Source organism: Erinaceus europaeus, chromosome 9 (genome assembly GCF_950295315.1).
Source record: "Erinaceus europaeus chromosome 9, mEriEur2.1, whole genome shotgun sequence".
In the NCBI taxonomy this organism is placed as follows: domain Eukaryota; kingdom Metazoa; phylum Chordata; class Mammalia; order Eulipotyphla; family Erinaceidae; genus Erinaceus; species Erinaceus europaeus.
The window spans coordinates 6,683,164-6,708,071 of NC_080170.1; the positions used below are offsets into that span (position 1 = coordinate 6,683,164).

General features: G+C 52.0%; 1 protein-coding gene across 4 annotated transcripts in view; it reads left to right on the top strand.

Annotated features, from left to right (window-relative positions):
• Positions 1–24,558, top strand: part of KCNIP1 (potassium voltage-gated channel interacting protein 1) — a 162,953-nt gene extending 138,395 nt beyond the window's left edge. For 2 of the 4 annotated variants that reach the window (XM_007520847.3, XM_060197141.1), the window contains exons 2-8: positions 16,190–16,314; positions 18,055–18,124; positions 18,365–18,435; positions 18,881–18,988; positions 20,963–21,067; positions 22,548–22,610; positions 23,883–24,558. In XM_007520847.3, the coding sequence (XP_007520909.1) occupies positions 16,190–16,314; positions 18,055–18,124; positions 18,365–18,435; positions 18,881–18,988; positions 20,963–21,067; positions 22,548–22,610; positions 23,883–23,930 (590 nt within the window). In that variant the 3' untranslated portion in view covers positions 23,931–24,558. Of the gene's footprint in view, positions 1–12,828; positions 12,862–16,189; positions 16,315–18,054; positions 18,125–18,364; positions 18,436–18,880; positions 18,989–20,962; positions 21,068–22,547; positions 22,611–23,882 lie in introns of all 4 variants that reach the window. The other 2 variants (XM_007520846.3, XM_060197142.1) reach the window with 2 other exon arrangements.
• The last annotated feature ends 350 nt before the right edge of the window (positions 24,559–24,908 follow it).

A 24,908-nucleotide genomic window follows, 5' to 3' on the forward strand; every position in this document is an offset into this window, starting at 1 on the left:
AGTTTTGAATAATACCACCATCCCATCTAGAAGTGAGCCCTCATCTATTCTTAATAAACCTGAAATGGGGGCTCTCAATGAGCCACCGATAGTATCTTTTTATTCTCTTATAAGGAGACATCGTGTGTGGAACGGTGTGTGTTACTTCAGTGGCAAGACAGAGCCTCAGAGCTGTGTGTGAGAGATCTCTCAGCACTTTCTGAGGATCAGAGCCCTTTCTGTTGTTATGAAGACTGGGGTGGGCAGAAGGGGCATCTGGTTAAGCACACATAGTACTAAGCACAAGGACCCACGCAAGGATTCAGGTTTGAGCTCCTAAATTCCCATACAGAGATCCTCATGCAGAGACTTTAGGAATGTGTGATGCAGGCTTAGAAGCACATTGCACACAGACAGAAATGGAAGCTCAGGGTCTCTCTGTGTCTCCCCCCCCCATCTCTCATCATGTAGAGCCAGAGGACCATCTGAGGCCCTGACGCCTACAGGCCCCGCCGTGCACACACTCAGCCCACACACTCCTGCCCATTGGACCAGCAGCCATCCACCCTTGTTTGGAGAACAAGTGATTGATTCTAAACCAGCCTAAGGAGGCGCGATGTGTAGGGCACTAGAAGGGCAAATCAGTGTCCCCAGCACTGGCCATCAGCATCTTGAGGTGTCATTATAGCCCCATGTCTGTTGCTTGGGCAGGCTGCAAAGGCGTGTCCTGTCCTCCCAGAGCTCGTGGTCTAGAGAGAGAGCCTTGTTGTGTCTCCTAGGTGGTGTGAGGGCTCTGGGGGAGAGGTGGTAGCCAGCTGGTTCTGTCTGGGGGAGACAGGGGAGCTTGCACCCCCAAAGAAACAGCTCCCTGGCTGTTGGGTGGAGAGTTATGCAGTGACAGCACACGCCGTTCACTTTGTGGTCCACATGGCGCCCGCTGGGGGTGTGCAGTGCAACTGTGTGGACAGCACAGAACCACAGGGAAGTAACGCAGTGGAGAGGGGAAGGAAGGGGCAGAGTGGGCACCAGCAGGCCAGCAGGCACCGGCAGCGTGAGCAGAGCTGCAGTGGCTCCCCAGGAAGTCATGTTTCGGGGAACCCGCAGTACTTGTAAAGTGCTGAGCTGGGGAGACAGCAGAATGGTTCTGGTGAAAGACTGCCTGAGGCACAGAAGGTCCCCAGAACCACCGTCAGCCAGCCGGAGCTGAGCAGTGCTCTGGTAAGAAAAGGAGGGAGACAGAGAGAGACAGAGAGTCACAGAGAAAGAAGCTGTCAATGGGGAGGGAGAAGCAGCAGGTAGGAGCAGCCCAGGAAAGAGCTTGGTGCCTGGGAAGGGCGCAGCCTGCAGGCTCTCAAGTCAGGACATCTGTGGCCATGTGTCCTCTGAACAGTGTGCTTCCTCCTCTCTTGCGGCCTCTACATCACAGACTTGTGCAAAGCTCCTCCCCACTGCCCTCCCAGTTGTGACATCACACACACACACACACACACACACACTTCCCACCTAATTCCCAGTCCTTTTTAAAGATTTATTACAGGCCAGAGAACTACACAGAAGATAGACAGGTGTATGATGATAGATGGATGGATAGACAGACAGACAAGCAGATAGATGATAAATGATTGACTGACAGATAGATAGATAGATAGATAGATAGATAGATAGATAGATATACATAGATGATAGATGAAACATGGCCTGAAGGGGAGTCACTTCACAGGTGGTGAAGCAGGTCTGCAGGTGTCTGTCTTTCTCTCCCCCTCTCTGTCTTTCCCTCCTCTCTCCATTTCTCTCTGTCCTGTCCAACAACAATGACATCAATCACAACAAAAATAATGACCACAACAACTACAATAACAACAAAAAAACAAGGGCAACAAAAGGGAAAATAAATAGATAAATATAATTTTAAAAGATGGATAGACAGGTGTCAGATAGATAGATGGATGAATAGATAGATGGGCAGGCAGATAGATGATAGATGAAAGATGGATAGACAGGTGTCAGGCAGACAGATGGATGAAAGATGGATAGACAGATAGGTATCAGATAGATATTTAGATAGATGATAGATGGATAGATGGTAGGTAGGCAGGTAGGTAGATGGATAGATAGATGAGTGGGAGAGGGAGGGAAAGGGGGAGGGAGAGAGAGGGGGAGGGATAAGGAGAGGGAGAGGAGGAGGGAGGGAGAGGGAGAGAGGGGAGAGAGAGAGAGAGAGAGACAGAAATGCATGACAGAGCATCACTCTGATACATGTAATGCCAAGGATTGAACCCCCAGGTCCTAAGCTCTACCAGCTGCTGTGAGCTCCCACTCCCTCACCCCTCCACACACACCCTTGCAGAGAACCAATCCTTCCTTGAAGGCTACAGGCAACCAGGGTCCCCCCTGCCCCTCCCACTGCACCTCTCATGACTGCCGTTTTATACCGGTGGCTGTGACTCTCCGGTTCAGTCCCTCGTGCCCAAACCATCGCCTCAGCCGTGTCTTCACAGTGACACTGTCCCAGAAAGCATCTGCGGGTAGCTTGGTCTCTGCAAGGGACTTCTTTTCCAAGATCTGCCTTCCTCCTCCCTGTTCAGGGAGCGCGCTGGGCATCTGCAGCCAGCAGAAGTGGCATTCAGCTGGTGAAACCAGTGCCCAGGGGTGTCCGAGGCCAAGGACCAGCCATGAATGGGAGCCAAACTCACCCAGCTCTGTCTTCCTACTGAATCCCATTCTATGTGTTCTCAGAGCTCTGGCATTTGGGCTCTTGATCCTGGAGAATCTTCCAGAACCAACTACTTCCTAGGGACCACAGGGGCTCCCCTGCCTATCCATGTTTGCACCACAGGTCAGACACCACCAAGCCCTAACTCCCAGAAGCCCCCTCAATCTAACACTGCCCCCATAGCCAGTATTCCTTCTGGCCCTGTCACCCCAGGACCAGGTTCCACAGAGCCTGATACACTTACACACCTGTTTCCTGTAAGCAAAAACAAAACAGAAGTAAAGGCCCTGGGTGGCACTTTCTCCTGTCACCAGGCTCTGATCTCTCTTTATCTCCCCCTCCTCTCTCAATTTCTTTCTGTCCTGTCCAATAAAATGGAAAAAGTGACTGTCAGGGAGCAGTGGATTCATAGTGCTGGTACTGAGCCCCAGTGATAACCCTGGAGGCAAAAGAAGAAGGAGGAGGAGGAGGAGGAAGAGGAGGAGGAGAAGGGGAGGAGGAGGAGAAGGGGAAGGAGAAGGGGAAGGAGAAGGAGAAGAAGAAGAAGAAGAAGAAGAAGAAGAAGAAGAAGAAGAAGAAGAAGAAGAAGAAGAAGAAGAAAAAGAAGAAGAAGAAGAAGAGGAAGAGGAAGAGGAAGAGGAAGAGGAAGAAGAAGTGGCAAAAGAAGAAGAAGAAAAAGAGGTAGGACCAGAGCATCATTCTGGCACGTGCAATGCTGAGGAAAGCACCCAAGGCCTCCTGCTTCCGAGCTCAAACCCCAGCCCACTGCTCTACCTCCTGGGCCCTCTGAAGGGAGGACGTCTGCTTGTTCTTGGGTGTCCTTTCTCTCTCTCCCACCTCCACTCAATTTGATGAAAACAGCCCCCTGGTCCAGGATGTGGACCTCACACAGAGCATCCTGGATTTGGGCAGCATCCTACATAACCCTCACAGATACTCGCAGAGAAAGAGAAGCTCTTGGGGGCTCCCTGAGAATTTACAGGGACCCCCCCCCCATATGCTGAGCCCCAGTGTGAAGCTTCTCCACTGGCCTGAGGAGCCAGCCACCAGCTTTGCAAGGCACCAGCATCACCCCCCATCACGGACACTGAGGGAGCCGGCCGGCCATGGGGTTTAATAACAACCCCTGCCCTCTCTGCGGCAGGAAGGGCTCCCTCTTTAAATATTAAACGTCTGTCCGCCCAGCTCCAGCCAGAAATTGCTTTCTCAGCAACGTGGCCTTGAGACAAATCCTTGGAAGGCCAGGGCACAGTGGGAAAGCAGCCCCCCACCCACCCAGGGGCTCCAGCGAGGGGGGCAGGGTGCCCCCACGGGACAACACCCTGGGGTACCACATAGCCCTGTCCTGAAATCTGCTACGTCTGGGGCTCCCAGGGGACCACAGGGCCTGGATAAGAGTGCAGGCAGCTGGGGGGGGGGGCAGGAGGTGGTGCATGATACCATGTACATGGACCTGGGTTCAAAACCCCATTCTCCATCTGCAGGAGGAACGCTTCACAAGCAGTGAAGCAGGTCTGCAGGTGTTTCTCTGTCTGTCTCCCTTTCTGTCTTCCCCCATCTCAATTTCTCTCTGTCCTGTCAATATAATAGAAAACAGAAACAAGGGTCTGGGCAGTGGCGCACCCAGTTACGCGTGCATAGTACTAAGCTCAAGGGCCCACACAAGGATCAGGGTTTGAGCCTCCAGCACCCCACCTGCACGGGGGACACGTCACAAGCGGTGAAGCAGGTCTGCAAGTGTCTGTCTTTCTCTCTCCCTCTCTTTGTCTCCCCCTCCTCAATTTCTCTCTGTCCTATTCAATAAAGAGAGGAAAAATGGCTGCCAGGAACAGCAGATTCATACTGCCGGAACCAAGCCCCAGCGATAACCCTGGAGGAGGAAGGGAGGGAGGGAGGAAGGAAGGAAGGAAGGAAGGAAGGAAGGAAGGAAGGAAGGAAGGAAGGGAGGGAGGGAGGGAGGGAGGGAGGGAGGGAGGGAGGAAGGAAGGAAGAAAGAAAATGGAAAAATGGTCCCTGTGAGCAGTGGATTCATAGTGCTGGCATCAAGCAAGCCCCAGTGGTAATGCTGGTAGCTATAAAAAAAAGTAAACACACACACAGGTATCCACTGGCAGAGCTAGGGTTTGAACCCAGTTCCCACATTCAGTGTGCAGCTGCTGATGGTGGGCTCTGGAATGGAACTGGCCTGAACAAGAGCCCACCTGTGGCCCACTCACCGGAACACAGGCCGCTGGCTTAGCGGAGTCTCCCAGTCTCAGGTTCCTATAACGAGAGACAGGTGAAACCCACAGGGTCCGGGAGGGTTACAGGACAATGCGGAGACAGCACCAGGTGGAGGCCTGGCAGCTCGGTTGCACCTCCCCTCCCCACCTGCAGCTTCGGAGGCCTCGGGCAGGCACAGCCTGCGCTCCACCGGGATGAGCTAGCTCCCTGCCCTTGGGGCAGCAGTCCAGTGAGCGTGTGCAGGGTGTTCGTGGCCCAGAAGAAGCACCTGTCACAGGCGACAGCCTGGATCCATGAGTGTCTCTCTCTGAGCACGGGGCTAGAGTCCCCCGTCCCAAAGGAATTTTTTTTTCTCCCATCAAAGGAAATTCTGTTCTAGAGTATAACAATGCATGTGCAAATCACTTAGGAATGGGGGCCAGGCGGTGGTCCATGCAGTTAAGCACATAGGGACGTGCAAGGACTCACACAACGATCCATTTTCAAGCCCCTGATTCCCCACCTGCGGGGGTTGGGGGTCACTTTCCAAGCAGGGAGGCAGGGTCTGCAGATATCTATCTTCCTCTCTTCCTCTCTCTCTCTCTCTCTTTTTAAAAAGATTTTATTTATTTATTAATGAGAAAGACAGGAAGAGAGAGAGAAAGAACCAGACATCACTCTGGTACAGGTGCCACTGGGGATTGAACGTAGGACCTCATGCTTGAGAGTCTAAGGCTGTCTCTGCCACACCACCACTGAGATCACCTCTCTCCCTCTCTGTCTCCCCTCCCATCTCAACCTCTCTCTGGCCTACCCAGTAAAACGGAAAGAATGGCCACCAGGAGCAGTGCATTCATAGTGCTGGTACCGAGCCCCAGCGATAAACCTGGAGGCAAAAAAAGAAAAAAGACATCACTTAGAGAGACTTGGCAGGGAGGCAGGAGAGAGGGGATATTAAACTCTCGGACCCCAGACGTGGGCAGATAATATAGGTGAGTGACAGAGAGAGACCGTGTCCCTTGGTCTGAGTGTTGGAGAGGTGAGCGCTAGGGGTGGCAATGGGGGGTTGTTAGCTTGGACATGTGGCCAGGCAGCTCCAGCTCCAAGAGCACAGGGCTTCAGATTTCTGTTTGTTTGTTTGAGGCTTATCCTCTGGGAGTCAGTGACTCATAACTCCACATTTTTGGATAGAAGGTGGGAGATAGAGGCAAGAGAGACACCTGCATCACTGTTCCACCACTCATGAAGCTTCCCCCTCCCCACTCTTGCAGGTGGGTATCTTGGGTTTGAACCCAGGCCCTCACACTTGTTAATCCTACCAGGTGCACCAACCGACACCTGACCCCCCCAGCTGCAAGGTTCTTCAGAGAGTCCTCCTCCCCCTCCAGTTCTTATTTTCTCTGAAATGAATGGGGCCCATATTCACATTCCAAAGAAATGAAACAACAGCTTGACCTTCTGGTCAACCAGGGGGTGATGGCGGAACTTAACTCTCCCAGAACGGAATTAATGATAATCCGCCCAGTGCTGATCCTGTCAGCCTCAGGGCTCCAAACGTGTCCCCTGTTTAGAATAGGTGCACTGCTCGCTTCAGCAGTGAGCACAGACTAAGGACCTACTGTGTGCAAGGCCAGGGATAGACATCACAGAGTTAAATCCAAAGCAGGAACCAGCCAGCTGTGTACCTGGTTGAGCACACATGTTAGCGTGAGCAAGGACCCTAGTTCTAGCCCTTGGCCCCCACTTGCAGAGGGGAAGCTTGACAAGGGGTGAAGCTGGCCCTGCAGGAGTTTCTCTGTCTCTCTTCCTCTCTGTCTCTCCCTCTCCTCTCAATTTCTCTCTGTCCTATAAAATAAATGAAGAAAAAAAAACAGATAAATGGCTGTAAAGAGTGGTAGATTAGTCCTGCAGGCACTGAGCCACAGTGATAACCCTAGTGGCAATTAAAAAGATAAAATAAAATCCCCAGAGCACCAACAGAGAGCACAGTCTCCCTCCCCAGGCACCTCTGTGGTCACTGCTCACTGCAGTAGAGTGTGTGTCCTCAGGGTGGCTGAGTGTCATCATCCCCTCCCTGTTGACATAGGAGAGCTTGCTAGGTGCTGGGAGGCCTGGGAGCCCTCTGGGGCTCTAAAGGCCCATCAACAGATGACTGGTTAAAGAAGTTACGGCATGTAGACACCTGGTTTAGTACGCATGTCACAATGTGCAAGGACCCACCCGAGGTTGACCCTCCAGTCCCCACCTGCAAGGAGAAAGCTTTTTGAGTGCTGAGGCAGTGCTGCAGGTGTCTCTCTGTCTCTCTCTCTCATTGCCTTCCTTCTTAATTTCTGGCTATCTCTATCCAATAAATAAAGATCATACCAATAAATAAATAGACTTATTTTTTTAAAGAGAGAGATGAAAGACAACTACTGGATGGTTTCGCTCACTGGTGTAATCTAGAGAACTGGAATACATGACTCTAAAAAATATAATAAAAGGGGAGTTGGGTGGTAGCTCAGCGGGTTAAGTGCACGTGGCACAAAGGGTCGGCAGAAGGATCCCGGCTCCCCACCTGCAGGGGAGTCACTTCACAGGCAATGAAGCAGGTCTGCAGGTGTCTGTCTTTCTCTCCCCCTCTCTGTCTTCCCCTCCTCTCTCCATGTCTCTCTGTCCTATCCAACAATGACAACATCAATAACAACAATAACAACTACAACAATAAAACAAGGGCAACAAAAGGGAATAAATAAATAAATATTTTTTAAAAAAGAAAAAATATATAAATAATAATAATAGTAGACAGAAACAGTCTAGGACCTTGGGAGACGGAAGACCTTTAGTGGCTGCCATCAGGAGGTGCTGGGTGTGGTACTATATGGAACTATATATAGAACTATATGCCCTGTAACTCTCTATCTGTGTAACCTATTAATAGTCACAGTGGAGAATGAATGAATGAATGAGTGAATGGGTGCTGGCACACCTCCAGCAGACACAGGAGATACAGCTGTCATGGAGACCCCTGCCAGTGAGAGTGGAGGTTGTGCAGGAAGTGAAGGCAGGCCTCCAGTGTGGGCCCAGCTGGGGGATCTGGGCTTTTTCTGCAAGGCTCTCCAGCAGGGCAGTGGTGGCTCATAGTGGGGGCAAATCTAGTGGTCCAGCACCCCCAACAAGTTTGCTTTCCCCAGGATGACAACTCAGAGAGCAGGGACACTGTAGGCCCAGGCCTACGTCTGGGCAGAGCAGTTGGTCCATGTGTAGCATTTCCCAGTTTTCCACATAACAATACAACCCCCACTAGGCCCTCCTCTGTCAGCCTGTTCCAGGACCTGAAACCCCCACTCTCACCCCAGAGTCCTTTACTTTGGTGCCACATACCAAACCCAGCCCAAGTTCTGCTCTGTGTTTCCCCTTCTGTTCTTGTTTTTCAACGTCTGTCCATGAGTGAGATCATCCCATATTCACCCTTCTCTTTCTGGCTGATCCCACTTCACAGGATTCCTTCAAACTCCAAGCAAGATGAGGTGAAAAAGGTGAAGTCACCATTTTTAATAGCTGAGTAGTATTTTCTTGTGTATCTAGACCACAACTTGCTCAGACACTCAACTGTTGTTGAATACCTGGATTGCTTCCAGTTTTTGGTTACAAATTGTGCTGCTGTGAATATAGGTGTATACACATCTTTTTAGATGGGTGTGTTGGGCATACTTACTTACTTGTTTATTTATTTGATGGAGACAGAAATCAAGAGAGAAGGGAGGCATAGATAGGGAGACAGAAATAAACCTACAACATTGCTTCCCCCCTCCTGAAGCTTCCCCTCCCCTGCAGGTGGGGACAGAGGGCTTAAACCCAGGTCCTTGAGCATGGGTACATGTACACTCTACCAGGTGCTCCACCATACACCCCCCATCTTGGGTATTTGATCTCAGTTCACGCCTCAGGCAGGCTGCACAGAGCATCCCCCAAGGCTGGTACTGTTTCCCAGTTTTCCACATAACAATACAACCCCCACTAGGCCCTCCTCCTCTTATTGGGCAGGGGGGGGAGGGAGTGGGGAGCAGAGGATGGGAAGGAGGCACCATGATAATTATCTGAATCTTGACACAATTCCAAGAGACAGCCAGCCTTTCAAACTGACTATCTTTGCCTTTTTTTTTTTCCCCTTTTATGATGATGGTTTCATTTTACATTTTTATTGGCTCTCCACTGCTGGCCCGCAGGCCCTCTGAAGGCATGTGAGAGGCTCTGACATTTATAGAAATCAATCCATTAATAAATCACGAAGTTCATAATGTCTGATTTGCTTCTAAATGAGACAGAACTATTATCTCCATAAAGTCGCACATAAAATATGCCCAATTGTGATGTATGGCTGAGTCTCGTCAGAGACTTTTGACTGAATAACCTTTCCTTCCTCTCCCCCCACACCAAAGAGGGAAATAATCACAGCTGAATAACTTCATTAATAATTCAAGGTGTGTCTACCCGGCCTCCATTTATTAAGTGCACAGTTAAGAAGCTTCTGAGCCGAGGCCTGGAGGTGGCACAGGCTGCCTTCCCCTCGGGACAGCCAGGCAGACAGCCCACAGCAGCTGGTGGCTACATTGGCATCTGGTCCCAGGAGATCCAGAGCCCTCCCTGCCCTGGCAGGAATGGCCCAGCAGCCTCACCATCACTACCCAGATTACTGGGGGAGAGGACCCAGGACTTGGGGTACTGAGTCCAGGAGGCCCAAGAGTGGGGGGCTGTGCTCAGTGACCATCAGTTACTGAGTGTTCTACCCTCGTGTCTGGGGTCACTTAAGCAAACCTTCTACTAGAAAGCACCCTGGATACGGGGGGGAGGGGGGGCGGCTGGATCCATCTGCCAAGGCCCATTTCCAGCTGGGAAGCAAGCAATTAAAGAAGCCAGACCTTCTGCACCCCAAAAAGAAGTTTTGGTTCATACTCCCAGAGAGGGAGAAATGTTAGGGGGGAAGATGACTTGAGGGCCCTGAACCTTAATTCCATCAGGACCCGCAGATAGAAAAGGAAAAATGGAAGGACATTCGGAAGTAGTAACAGGTGTAGGTGTGACTTAGAAAGGAAGAGAAAGGCAGAAACACAGAAAAATGGGCATTTATTTATTTATTTATTTATTTACAGAAATAATAGTCAGCCCATATCTGTGACACTGGGAGAACCATTGCAGTTCCCGGTAGAGGGAACACAAAACTCTGGTAGTTTACATATTTATTATTTTTAATGAGAAAGAGAGAAAGATCCAGAGAGAGACCAGAGCCCTGATCAGCTCTGGTTGATGGTGGTGCTGAGGATTGAACCTGGGACCTCGGAGCCTCAGGCAGAACCACGATGCTCTCTCCCCTGCCCCGTTTTTCCATCTTGATGCGAAAGATCTCGGTTCCCCCAATACTGCTTTTCTCCTCCTCCATTCACCGTGGATCATCACTCATTACCTCCTTCTTGAAGGGAAGTAGCGTAACCCCACTCCGGCAGTGCTGTGCTCTGCATTCCTGCAAGAACCTTCCACAACAGCATCTCCTGGACAGCCTGGTGTCTGTCACCAGCACAGGGAAGCCACCAACCATTCACCGAATGTCCCCATTCTGACGTGCTACAACGTCAGAACCAGCCCAGATCAAAGGGTGCCAGGTGGGAGCTGTCCCCTGACTCCTGAATGCAGGCTGGTGGCCTTCTGGAACACAAGGGCTACTCTGGGGCCCCTTTTTTCCAGAGGCTCATTTACAGCGTCATCCAGAGAATTCTGCCATGGCCTGGCCTCTGCAGCGAGCCTGTCTGCTCTGCAGCCTGGTCCACCGGGGCCTCACTGGAGCTTGGCAGGTGAGGAGGGTGTGTTCAGTCAGGCTCCATCTCACAGACGCTAACTGCCACCTTTACCTGGACTCAGGCAGGCCCGTCCTTACAGTGTGAGTTTACTGTCATTCCCCCAGTGCTGAGCCTAAGAAAACTCCACTTAGATCTGAAGCCTTTTTTTTTTTGCCTCCAGGGCTATCCCTGAGGCTCAGTGCCTGCACTACAAATCCACTGCTCCTTGAAGGATATTTTTTCCCCTTTTGTTGCCCTTGTGTTTTTTTTTAATTTCTTTATTGGGGAATTAATGTTTTACACTTGACAGTAAATACAATAGTTTGTACATGCATAACATTTCCCAGTTTTCCACATAACAGTACAACCCCCACTAGCCCTTGTTGTTTTATCGTTGTTGTGGTTATTATTATTGTTATTGATGTCATCATTGTTGGGTAGGACAGAGAGAAATGGAGCTAGGAGGGGTAGACAGAGAGGGGGAGAGAAAGACAGACACCTGCAGACCTGCTTCACCGCCTGTGAAGCGACTCCCCTGCAGGTGGGGAGCCGCAGGTGTCTCTCTCCCTCTCTATTTCTCCTTTTCCTCTCAGCTTCTTTCTGTCTCTATTTGAGAAATGTATATGACAAAAAAAACATTTAAAGAAGGCTTACAGTGTGTGTGTGGGTGTCCTGAGAGGGACTTCTTCTTCTAGCGTTTGTCCTTCTTCCGTAGCCAGTCAACAGCGTCAGGTTGAGCCTGATGTCAAGTTTCGAGACTTCCTTTGAGTCTGGAGAGGTGGCAGTCGTTGACTATGTGGGTCATAGTCTGTCTGGAGCCGCAGGGGCAGTTTGGGTCGTCTCTGGCTCCCCAGCGATGGGACATAGCGGCGCACCGGCCGTGGCCTGTTCGATAGCGATGGAGGAGGGCCCAACACCTCATCACAGACCCCTGCAAGCGTCAACCCGGCTTTGACCTAGCACGTTATGATTGGGCCCTCCTCAATCGCTGAGAGGTACTAAGATGCACTTATCCTGGTGATTGGGTCCCCCAGCACCCAGGCCAGGGGTCTCTCCCAAGACAGGAATGAGACACAGCCACCAGGAAAACCAAGCAGACCTTCTACCCCACCTGCCCCCCAGATACTCCCCAGAAGGGGAAATGGGAGAGCAGAGACAGGGCCCACACCCTGGGTCCCGACCCCCAGCCCCACCAAACAAGAGGGATCCAGGGGGGTCGGGGCAGTAGTGCAGCGGGTTAAGCGCACATGGCGCTAAGCGCAAGGACCGGTGTAAAGATCCCGGTTCGAGCCCCCAGCTTCCCACCTGCGGGGGGGGGGGGGTTGCTTCACAGGTGGTGAAGCAGGTCTGCAGGTATCTGTCTTTTCCCTTTCTGTCTTCCCGTCCTCTCTCTATTTCTCTCTGTCCTATCCAACAATAATGACAGCAATAACAACAACAATAATAGCAACAATGATAAAGAATAAGGGCAACAAAATGGAAAAAAAAGTAGCCCCCAGGAGCAGTGGATCCACAGTGCAGACACCGAGCCCCAGAAATAACCCTGGAGGCAAAAAAAAAAAAAAAGAGGGATCCAGGCCTGAAGCTTTGTCTGTGTTTTCCGTTGGGGATGGAAGGAGACTCTTAGCCCTGCCTCTGTGCCACCCACCTGCCCACCTGCCCACCTGCCCACCTGCCCACCTGCCCACCTGCAGGGCATCTCTGGCCTCACTCAGCTGAGAGCAGGGACCAGAGACCCAAAGTAATGGGACAGAACTAACCATCCAAGGCACAGCTGCAGATCCACCCAACAGCTGGCAGGGCTGATGGGGAGGCTTCTCCCCCAAACAGGCAGGTGTCTCCACGGCCCCATCCACCCTACTCCACCCCCACACACACACATCTTCCGCCCGGGCCATCCCATCTCTCTTCAGCTGCATGGCTGCATGGCTGCGGGCATGCTCAATGCGCCCCTGCTGGGAGCCCTGGGAGCTGCGTCTGCCCAAGGTCGGGCGGGTCACCCGCAGGTGTGGGCTGGCCACCCTCCGTGGACGTCCCATGGGAATGGAGAGTGTTTTTGCTCTTGTCTGGTGAATGGATTTGGTATATATATAAAAAAAATGTCTTCTTACTTTTTCCTAGACATCGCTTGGTGGTATTACCAGCGTCAGCGAGGTAAAAAAAAAAACTTAACAGTTCCCCAGGCTGCTGGGGTGTCTCCTTTCCAAAGAAGAGCTTCTTCATCCACTGTCTGTTTCACAATTGTCGTCACGTTTCTGAACCCCTAATTAGCAAACCCCAGCTGTACAGCAGTCTGGCTCTGCCTTATTGGCTTCGGGTCTGGTGTATATTCTTTCCTGTTTCCTATTTCAGCCATCCCATCACTACTATTAAAGCAGAGAGCACACGGCTGCCACTTCTAAGTCGGAAAGGTCCAGCTTCTGCAGAGAGCTTTCCCTGGGATTATAAGAAATAAGGATGAGGCCAGGTGGTGGTGCACCTGGTTGAGCGCACATGTTACAGCGCCCAAGGACCAGGTTCAAGCCCCCGCCCCCCCCCCATCTGCAGGGGAGAAAGCTTTGCCAAGTGGTTGAAGCAGGGGTGCAGGTGTCTCTCTGTCTCTTTCCCCCTTATCTCCCCCCTTCTGTCTCAATTTCTGGCTGTCTCTATCCAATAAATAAATGAAGATAATTTTTTTAAAATGTCTTTTAAAAAGAATGAAATGAAAAGGGAATACAGCTGCAGGGAGATTCACAGGCACATGGTTATGATGCCAAAATAAATAAAATTCTGGTTTGCTGCTAAATAAGATAAACTTGGGAAAGTATACTAGACGCCTTCAAGAAGACATCATTTCTTCCAAAGACGTGCTTCCATGGTCCTTATTTACATTTCACATTTACAGGACTCCCTTTACAGCACTACATGTCTCCGCATGGCTGAAATAACACCGCTATTAGCTCTAACTCTGAGGTTGTAGAACAACCGTTTCTATTTCCACTGGAAAATGAGTCAAAATAAATCTGTGTGTTTTCTGAAATGGACTTCTGGGGGAGGCTGTTTGTTTGCAAACTGGCCCTGTTGATTTGCCAGGAATTCGCTGGCTGCTGTGCTTGGCTAATTGCTAGCAACAAACCTAACCGTGATTAGGGGCTTACAAGAACAGAATTACAAGAACATTGGCCACTTGCAGCCACACTGCTTAGACAGAGGGCCCTTGTTTATATGGAGTAATCTGCCTTTCTTCCAGCAAGGCAAGATACCACGTGCTGCTCCCCCTGCCCCACTCCCCATGAGAAACACGACAGTTGGGAATGGGTCACCAAGTTCTCCTGACCTTCCCCAAAGGCCCCTTCCCCAAAGGTCCCTTCTCCTAGGGGACGCCCCCAAGAGACACCTAGTGGGTTTCTTTTTGGATTAAGGTGGAAGTCTCAGCGGGAAGATTACATGATTGCAGAGAGACTGAGTCACCAGAGTGCCCCACAGGTGGTCTGTACCGGCACCTGTCACTGTTACAGAGTCACCGCTTGCCCCCTCCCCTCCATTGTCAGGGGGTGCCTTGGCCTGGGTCCCTTCCTGCCCACCTGGTCAGTGTTCAGTCCAGACTCCCAGCCTTTCAGTGGTGGCACACAGGCTAGGTGACACCTGCTTCTCCGTGGCGGTGAATTGTCTAGATGATTCACACAGGGTCGGGTCGGGGGGAGGCAGGGAGCGCTCCCTCACTCCTCTGTGAAGGAAGCCCCCCCGCCCTTACTTGGGGCATGAGATCCAGGAAAGGGTTTCTCACTTCAATTGGCAGGTGCTTCTGAGATGAGCCAGGCATGTCAGAGGAACAGGTAGACTACACTCGGGACAGCTGTTCCTGGAGCTACTCTACAACTTCTAAGACACTGTCCCTAGAACATGGCTCCCACCTCATCGCTGTAAGGTGTCCAGGGGTGACCAGGCGTTGGCACACTCGGCTAAGCACACACATTACAGTGTGCCAGGACCCGGGTTCAAGCCCCTGGTCCCCACCTGCACAGAGAAAGCTTCACGAGTGGTGAAGCAGGGCTGCAGATGTTTTTCTATCTCTCTCCCTCTCTATCTTCCCCCCTCCTCTCTCAATCCAATAATAAATTTTAAAAAATAAATAAAGCATCCAGGGGGTCTGAAACATGACATTGGAAACTGCACTCATATCTCTAAGATAATTCCAACATACTATAGTTTTAAACTTTTTTTTTGCCTCCAGGGTTATCTCTGGGGTTCAGTGCTACACTATGGATCCACTGCTCCCAGCAGCCTTTTTTTCCCATTATTTATTTATTTTTATTATCTTTATTTATTGAATAGAGACAGCCAGAAATCAAGAGGGAAGAGGGTGATAGAGAGGGAGAGAGAGACAGAGAAACACCTGCAGCCCTGCTTCACCACTCATGAAGCTTTCCCCCGGCAGGTGGGGACTGGGTGCTCGAACCCGTATCCTTGCACATCGTAATACCTGCACTCAACCAGGTGTGCCAGCAGCTGGCCCCCTTTTTTTCCCATTTTATTGGGTAGGACAGAGAGATACTGAGAGAGGAGGAGACAGTAGAGAGGGAAAGAGAAAGAGAGACACCTACAGACCTGCTTTGCCCTGCAGGTGGGGAGCCAGAGGCTCAAACCAGGATCCTTGAGAGGGTCCCAATGCTTCACACTGTTGTGCACTTAGCTCGGTGCACCATCAAATGGCCCCTTAGTTTAGCCTTTTGCTCAGTCACACAAGCGAGCTTCCTCCAGTGGACCCATAGCTAAGCACACACTCTGATCTCTAATTGATTTTTCTAAAGAAATCAGATGTGTCCCGAAGATCATCATCATTCCGCTCACCTAGCTGTGTCTCTAGAATCTTCCATACCCAGTGGTCAGAACATTGTATCTTCAGAGAGGTGTGTTTAAAAAAAATAAAGTGAGAGGGAATCAGGTGGTAGTGCAGCAGGTTTAGCGCACATGGCACAAAGCACAAGGACAGGCATAAGGATCCTGGTTCGAACCCCCGGCTCCCCACCTGCAGGGGAGTCGCTTCCCAGGCGGTGAAGCAGGTCTGCAGGTGTCTGTCTTTCTCTCCCCCTCTCTGTCTTCCCCTCCTCTCTCCATTTCTCTCTGTCCTATCCAACAATAAGGACATCAGTAACAACAACAAGAATTACTGCAACAGTAAAACAAACAACAAGGACAACAAAAGGGAATAAATAAATAATAAATATTTTAAAAAATAAAATAAAATAAATAGAGTGAGGCATGCTTCTGTAGGGCCTATTCACCTCTGAACTTAGGACAACACTGAGGTCCCCTCCCTGTGAGGTGTCAGACATGCCTAGGACGGTGGCTGGACTGCTTGTGAGAGAAACAGCAGGAAGGAGGGCAGGCAGCCCAGGCAGGAAGGTCACCTGTGGTGCGGCCCAGTCCTTAGCCCTCGGCCCCTATCCCGGGTCAGGACACTGGAAGGCCAGGCCTCCAGTGGCGTCTCCTCTGGTTGCAGATAAGCTCGAAGATGAGCTGGAGATGACCGTGGTCTGCCACCGGCCGGAGGGGCTGGAGCAGCTGGAGGCCCAGACCAACTTCACCAAGAGAGAGCTGCAGATCCTATACCGGGGCTTCAAAAACGTAAGGCCCATGTGGCCCCTGATGCAGGGCCTCTGTCTTCCCCAATGTCTTGCAGGTGGGGGGCTGAAGGGACCCCTCACCTCTGTGCAGTTATGCAGAGAAGGCTGGCGTCCAGTGGGGATGGAGACAACTGGGACACTCTGAGACAGCCCAGAAACTTCTTGACTGGGGCACAGTAAGGGGGCAGGGAGAGGGCGGGGGCAAATCCACCCAGAGGGTTTAATCCACGTGCATTCTTAGCCCTGCGGTCACCCCTGTAGTGAAGGAGTCCCAGTCTGCTGCTTCCCAAACTCACTGAGAGGGGCTAGGACAGTCATAGATGGCTATCCTGACTCCATCCTGACTTCCCTGGGCAGACGACCTCACCCATGTGTCCTGGAACCCCACCTCCCCCGAGCCCTGCCCCACTAGGGGAAGATAGAAACAGGCTGGGGGGTGTGGATCCACCTGCCAAAGTCCATGTCCAGTGGAGAGGCAATTACAGAAGCCAGACCTCCCACCTTGTGCATCCCCCCCAAAACTATCTTGACCCATATTCCCAGAGGGAAAGAAATGATAGGGAGAAGATGCCCAGATGCCCAACTCCATCACGACCTGGAGAGAGAAGAGGAAAACTGGAGGACATTTGGATGTAGTGATAGATGTAGGTGTGACTTGGAGAGGAAGAGAAGATGGGACCTTTAAAAAATGGGCAAATATAGACAAACGGACAGACAGATGTAGAAATAATAGTTGACCCATGTCTGCAATCTTGAGAGAACTGCTGTAGCTCCCAATAGAGGGAACGGGAATCCAGAACTCTGGTGGTGGGAACGGTGCAGTCATGGCCCTCTTATCTTACAGTTGTGAGGATCAGTGTTGTTGACTCACTGACTGAAAGGAGGTCTGGGGGATAGCTCAGCCCAGTGGCATATGCACCTTAGCATGCATGAGGGCCCAGGTTCAAATCCCAACAGCTCATGGAAGCACCCCAGTACTGGAAAAAGCTCCATGGGTGATAGAGCAGTCTTGGTATTTCTTTCCCACTCTGTCTGTCCGTCTGCCTGTCTGTCGGTCTGTCTGTCGGCCTGCCTGTCTGTCTGCTATCCAAAATAAAGAAGGAAAACATCAGCCTGGGAGCAGTGGAATCTTGCATGCACAAGACCTTAATGCCATTAAAAATAATAATAAAAACCTGGGGACTGGCTGGTGGCACACCTGGTGAAGTACAAGCACTTCCATGCACAACGACCCAGGTTCAAGCCCCACGTCCCCACCTCCGGGAGTGTGTGTGTGGGGGGGTGAAGCCTTATGAGTGAAGCAGGACTGCGGGTGTCTCTCTGTCTCTTTCTATCTCTATCTTCCCCTCCCCCTCTTGATTTCTCTCCATCTCTATTCAATAGATAGATAACCAAGATCACAAAGAATGAATGAATGAGTGAGTGAATGAATGGCTCACCCCCATGCTGCATGACTTAACCCCTAAGTCACTCCCAGTGCTTTGCATATAAGCTCAGGGAGGAGCAGAGGTCCAAGGTACTGAGCTGGGATTCAAACCCAGGCCCTCCTCATCCCCAAGCCCAAGCCTACCTCCTGCCCATTCTCCAAGGATGTCCTCTCCAGTCCCAAGGTGTGGGGACCTCTGGGCTGCTAGCTTTGGTGAGCTGGCAGTGCCCAGGTGACCTGGCCAGGCCCCTCAGAGCAGCCCTCACCCCCGAGCCCTGCACCATCTGCTGACTCCCCCCACCCCGCCCCTTGCAGGAGTGCCCCAGTGGTGTGGTGAATGAAGATACCTTCAAGCAGATCTATGCCCAGTTCTTCCCTCACGGAGGTGAGTGGAGGGCCCTAAGAATGGGCTTCCGGGCTGCTGGCAGAGAGCTCCCTCTCCTCCAAGGCCAAGCCCCCTCCTCCTGTCCTCCATCCCCTCCTCAGGGCCAGGGGCCACCCGGAGTCCTCCCTTACCTGCTGGAGTTTTCACAGACACAAGCTCTAATGAGGGTCCTTCTCGGGGAGGGGGGGAAGACATAAAGCAGGTCTGAGTGACGAGCCCTCTGCCCCCGGCCCCCCACAGATGCCAGCATGTATGCCCATTACCTCTTCCACGCCTTTGATACCACCCAGACGGGCTCCGTCAAGTTTGAGGTATGTGGTTCCTGTCACCGCCCCCATCCCCAGACTGCAGGTGTCCAAGGGCTCACCCAGAGCCAGCACTGACTGGGCAGGCAGGCTGCACTTAGTGGGTGGTGGGCCCTGCAGGGTGGCTCAGTGAGCAATCAGCCAGAGGAGACCAAAGCAGAGGAGAAGAGGAGGAGGAGAGGCTTCCCCCCCCCCCCGTGGTGCCTTCCTACAGGCCATGGCCCTGACCACTAGGCTGCACTGTCCTTCCCAGGGTGAGTGCAGCAGGATGAGGGTAGAGGTCAGGTGGTGCCAGACGGGACCACACCGAGCTCCACTCTTGCTCCCCCAAACCAGAAAAATGGGGGGTAGGAGGTTCTCCACTGGCTGGGCCACCTTGTCACAACAGACAGCGAGTCTGACCCGCACAGGATGGCTCCCAGGTGACTGTCACTCATGCCCCGCCCCCCAGGACTTTGTGACCGCCTTGTCCATTCTCCTGCGAGGCAGCGTCCATGAGAAGCTTCGGTGGACGTTCAATTTGTACGACATCAATAAGGACGGGTACATCAACAAGGAGGTGGGTCCCCAGGGTGGGGCAGGGGACAGCCACTTCCCCTGCGCCTGGGACTCCACAGCCCCTGCCCGGCTGGAAAGGTCCATGGACCCAGAGAGCTGCTTCCCCTCAGACTAGGAACCAGGCTCAGCCCTCCCAGCGTCTGCAGGCTCCTTCCTTCATTCCACCAGCATCACTCCCTCCCGGTCAGCACACATCCCAGAGGGGGGAAGGAAGTTTGTCTGTTTTAGTGCCTAGACATACCCTCTTGCCTTTGTTCCTGCGATTTCAACGGGTTGAGGACCACAAGGTGCCAACAAACAAACGCTGGGAGATGGGGAGACAGCATCATGGTGGTGCACAAAGGCTTCATGCCTGAGGCTCTGAGGTCCCAGGTTCAGTCCCCAGCACCACCATTATCCAGAGCTGAACAGGGCTCTGGAAAATATCAATCAATCAATCAAAGGAGGCCCAGCCTAACGCACTTACTACCGTGCATGAGGACTCAAGCCCCCACTCCCTGCCTGCAGGGTAGCAGCTTCATGAGAAGTGAAGTGGCATTGCAGATGTCCTGCCCCTTCTCTGTCTCCCCCTCCTCTCTCAATTTCCCTCTGTCCTATCAAAATAAAAAGATAAAAGAGAAGGGAAAAAGGGTGGCAGGGGGATGGCAGCCGAGAGCGATGGATTTGCAGTGGGGTAGAGAGATGGCCTTCCGGTAGGGGGTGTGGATCAATCGGGCAGGACACCAGCCCGGCCACCCCAGTCCCAGCATTACCCGGTAGCCAGAATGATGGTGGAGAGCAAGATCCATTACCCTCATAAGTTCTAGAGGCAAAGTGGACCCCTTCCTCTGCCTTCTCCCTAGAGAGCCTCAGGAACACAGCCCCTTCCTCTGGTTTAATTTCCCTGCCATCAGCCCAAGAAGGTGGTCACTCTCCCTGGCTGAGGAGACAGAGAGGGCCAGAGAGTACCTGAAGGGGGACAGTACACAGGCCTCTCAGGCAAACAACACTGGGTTCCATCTCCCCTGTGCCCTTCCAAGAATCAGAGCTGAGCATCGCTCTGATCAAATGAAAAGGCCTAGTTCCCACCTGCAGGAGGAAAGCTACAGGCTGCAGGTGTCTCTTTATCCCCCTTCCCTCTCAGTGTATCTCTGTCCTGTCAAATTAAATAAAGTCTTAAAAATCTTTACGGGGCCAGACAGTGGTGCACCTGATAAAGCGTACACGTGACAATGCACAAGGACCCAAGTTCAAACCCCCTGGTGCCCACCTGCAGGGGGAAAGCTGCAGGAGTGGTGAAGCAGGGCTGCAGGTGTCTCTTTCCCTCTCTACCTCCTGCTCCCCACTCAAGTTCTCTCTCTATTCAATAATAAATAAAATAGTTTTTAAAAAACAAATAAAATACATATTTTTTAAAATGTTCCAAAGTAAAGGACTCACTTGGGGCTGGAGGGGTGGGGGTGGAGGGTCCCGGTACCTGATACTGGAGAGGGCCTAGGCTGGTGGGGGGGAGTGCTTTATAGGAAATCAAAAATTTTTTATAATTTTTTTTTAGATTTTTTTAAATTATTTATTTATTCCCTTTTGTTGCCCTTGTTGTTTGTTTTACTGTTGTAGTAATTCTTGTTGTTGTTACTGATGTCCTTATTGTTGGATAGGACAGAGAGAAATGGAGAGATGAGGGGAAGACAGAGAGGGGGAGAGAAAGACAGAAACCTGCAGACCTGCTTCACCGCCTGTGAAGCTCCCCTGCAGGTGGGGAGCCAGGGGCTCGAACCGGGATCCTTCCACCAGTCCTTGTGCTTTGCGCCACCTGTGCTTAACCTGCTGCTCCCGGAAATTAAAATTTTTTACACATGTACCAATAACTGTATGTGCTAGGGACCATTAATCCCCCAATAAATAATGACAAGAAGTAATAATAACTAGAGGGGTGATGGGTGCCCCCCCGATGTCAGTCACCTGAGAGGAGCCCAGCCTCGTGTCCCCTCCCCAGGAGATGGTGGACATTGTCCAGGCCATCTACGACATGATGGGCAAGTACACCTACCCCGTGCTCAAGGAGGACACCCCCCGGCAGCATGTGGACATCTTCTTCCAGGTGAGTACGCGCAGAGCGGGGTGGGGGGGTGGGGTGGAGTGGCCTGGGTGGCCTGGGTTCCCTCCCCCACAGGAGCCCCCGAGCAGGTGGCCACATGCAGCCCCATCCTGGGGAGAAGTTCAGGACATGGGGGTCCCAGGAGCAGGTGGGCACGCCCGGGACTGAGTGTCAGGGGTGCAGGAGGAACCCCGGAAGGTTCTCGGGGGCCAGAGCAGACAGAGAAGATGCCAGGGTGTGGAGACAGGACACATTTCTTTCTGGAGAGCAGGTGGCCTGGGGCGGGGGGGGGGGGATGGGGGGTGGTTTCTGGTTGGAAACTGAGGGGAAGGAGCGCTGCACTGCCAGGCCTTGAAGCTGAAGAGGTCTGCTTTGCTCAGGGAGGGGACGGGCTTGTCTGTGAGTCACGCTGAGGGAGATAGCTCAGCGGGTAGAGCTTCGGACTTGCATGTCTGCAGCTCCCTATGGACCCCCAGTGTCACATGAGCCAACATACTTCTCCTCCTCCTCCTCTTCCTCCTCCTCCTCCTCCTCCTCCTCCTCCTCCTCCTCCTCCCCTCTCTCTCTCTCTCTCTCTCCCAGAGCCCAGCTCAGCTCTGACTGATAGTGGTGCAGGGGTTGAACCTGAGACCTCAGAGCCTCAGGCACAAGAGTCTTTTTGCAGAAGCATGATGCTGTCTCCTCCACCCTCTCTTCCCTCTTTATTTCCCCTTTGCTTCTCAATTTCTCTCTGTCTCTACCCAATAAAATCAAAATAAACTGAGATTTTTAATACATTAAAGAGAAGTCTGAGGAGCAGTATGGCATGGTCAGGATACAGAACACCGTGGGAACTTCACTTTTCAGGCCTGCAGCCGGCCTGACACTACAGATGGGGGAAGCAGAAGCTCAGAGAGGCTGAGTGGGGGAGGGGACGCACCCAGTCAAGGATCCAAGTTTGAGCCCCTGGCCCTCCACCTGCAGGGGGGTCGCTTCACAAGCAGTGACAAGCAGGTCTGTAGATGTCTCTCTCTCTCTCTCCCACTCTACCTCCCCTGCCCTCTCAATTTCTCTCTGTCTTCTCCAATAAAGTGGAAAAATGGCCTCCAGGAGCAGTGGATTCGTAGTGCTGGCACCAAGCCCCAGTGAGAACCCTGGAGGCAATAAGTAGATAAATAAATAAATAAAAAGTCTGAACAGCCCGTTCCAGGCCACACAGTAAATCAGAGACAGAACTAGAAGCTCTCTGCCCAGGGTCCTTTCTTCCCAATGATGGGACAGAGTAGACCCCTGACCAGGCTTCCTTTGAAGGCAGCTCGTGGGGGTCAGTGGTCAAAGCACCATAACCAGACCCAGAATGGACTTGTCTGGCCAGTGAGAGCTGCCCCCCACCTCGACCCCCACCCCCCTCAGCAAAGCTGATGAGCAAAAAAAAAAAAAAAAACTAGTTGGGGAAAGACGGGTTACTGGATCCTTCCAAGTGCTTCCCACTGGTGTCTTTCAGAAAATGGACAAGAACAGAGATGGTGTCGTGACTTTAGACGAATTCCTTGAGTCCTGTCAGGAGGTGAGGAGGGAGCTCAGGGCCTGTTGCCTCGGGGTCTGCAAGAAAGCAGGGGAGGGGGGCCGTGGAGGGAGAGAATGAGAGACATCCACACCCCAGACTCTGGCCCGTTCATGGTCCTGCGCAGTTTGAGGAGGGGGCTGGGGATGAAGGCCTCCAAGGGGTCCCCGTGAAGTCACACACCCTGAAACCTCTGCAATTCTCAAGCCAGAGCTCAGGCAAGAATGGCAAGCTTGGGGTGGCTTTGAAAATCCGAACAGGGGTTCTAAAATGTTCCATGTTAACCTGGATGCCATGGACCAGAGCTTTGAAAGCTAAACAAAGTCTTGCACAAAATAACAAGTGTCCTGGCCAAGTGGTGGTGCACCTGGATAAGCGCACACATTACAGTCAGTGAGGACCCAGGTCTGAGGCCCCAGTTCCCCACCTGTAGGGGAAAAGCTTCAGGAGTGGTGAAGCAGGGCTGCAGATGTCTTTCTCTCTCTGTGTGTGTTCTCTCTCCCTCTCTATTCCCCCTCTCGATTTTTCTGTCACTATCCAATAATAAATAAATAAATAAAATATATAAAGGAAAGGTTATCTAAAGAAAATAAAAAAAGAAGGAAGGAAAGAAATGAAAAATGTCAACGTCTTTCCTGGTCAATCCTTCTAAATATACCAGCTGAAGGAATCTTGCTCATTTTACACAAACTCAGAGGGACAGAAAGAGAAAGAGAGAGAGGGAGAGAGAGGTGGGGAGGGGTAGACCTCTCAGCCTGATTTATGAGGCTATCAGAAACTTAATATGAAAACATGACAAGATCATTATAAAATTTAAAAAAAAACGTTCTTTGGGCTGCTATATTCCTCTGGATATAAATGCTGAAAAATCAAACCCAGCAATGTTTCAGAAAAAAAGCTTCATGCACCACGGACAAGTCTGGTTTATTCCCGGGAGTGCTAGATTGATTCTGCATGTGAGAATTCATCAGTGTAATAATGGCATCACGGGAAGGGGGAAAAGGTGTGGTTGTTTCCATCGGTGTAGAAAAACCCTTTGACAAAATGCAGCAGCGGAGTTACTCTAAGGAGACCACACTGGGCTGTCAGTCTCAGGGAACCATCTCTTTCTCCTTGGTCCCTGAGCCCGGCTGGGGGAGGTGCTGTGTTCTGAGTCTGTCTCATGGTGGCCAGCTTGTCCTTAGCTTTGTCTCGAAGTCCCTTGCAGAACTCCTTCTGGATGGCTGCGTCCAAAGGAGCCTCGGATGATTGACCTTCCTCCAACCCCCTCACCAGGATGATAACATCATAAAGTCCCTACAGCTGTTCCAGAATGTCATGTAACCACTGGGGACACAGGATACACGGTGACCAGCCCCTGCTCTGACTCTCCACGCCGCCAGGATGGACCCTGGGGGGAAGGACTCTTCTGCCCGAGACGTTCGCCGGCTCCTCCCCTGGACAGCCAGCCCCTGTCCCTTGAGGAGGAGACAGGGGGAAACACGGGGTTTGACCGGGAAGCATGTTCCTCTTGTCTCGCCGCTGTCCTCTGCTTGAAAGGTCGTGCACCTGCTCTGCCTGCCCGCCACCTCCACCGAAAGCAAGATGACGGTGACTTGAGCCAAAGCCACCCCCTCCCCCAGACCACTGTGCCTGGTCCCCTCTGGGGGGGGGGGGTGGGAGGGACAGACCACGCTGGGTGATGGGGACAGTGGGCCCTGGGGGCATGGACTGGCTGGGGCTCAATTTTGCAGCCCTGCCTGGTTCAAGGACTGTCCAGGCCCTCCTCCTTCCCCAGGCTGTGCACCCCGCGGGCATGAGTCCCAGGACTAGGGGGCAGCCCGTGGCCAGCACGCCTGCCCGTCCCCTGCTTCGGTCCCCTGAACTGCATGCCCCGCCCGCTGCCCAGAATGCCTGCAAACTGCTCTGATTTTCTGCTTCCCTCTGCCCAATAAACAGGACTGTTTCTTAATCCCCCACCCACTTCATTTTTCTCACAGCACCACTGGGTAGAAGAAGAAAGCACCCAGTTATTGCTCCTTGATCTAGTGCATTTTAATATTTCAATGTTTTTTTATTTATTAATGATCCGGTTATTTTTTTAAAGGGTGGCCAAACTGTTTCTCTTTTTATATTTTATTTATTTATTGGATAGAAAAGTTAAGAGGGAAGAGGGAACTAGAGAGGAAGAAACAGAGAGGCAGACGCCTGTAGCCCTGCTTCGCCGGCTCATGAAGCTTCTTCCCCCCTGCAGGTGGGGACTGGGGGCTTGACCTCGGGTCCTTGAGCTTGGTAACACGTACACTCAAGCCAGTGTGCCAC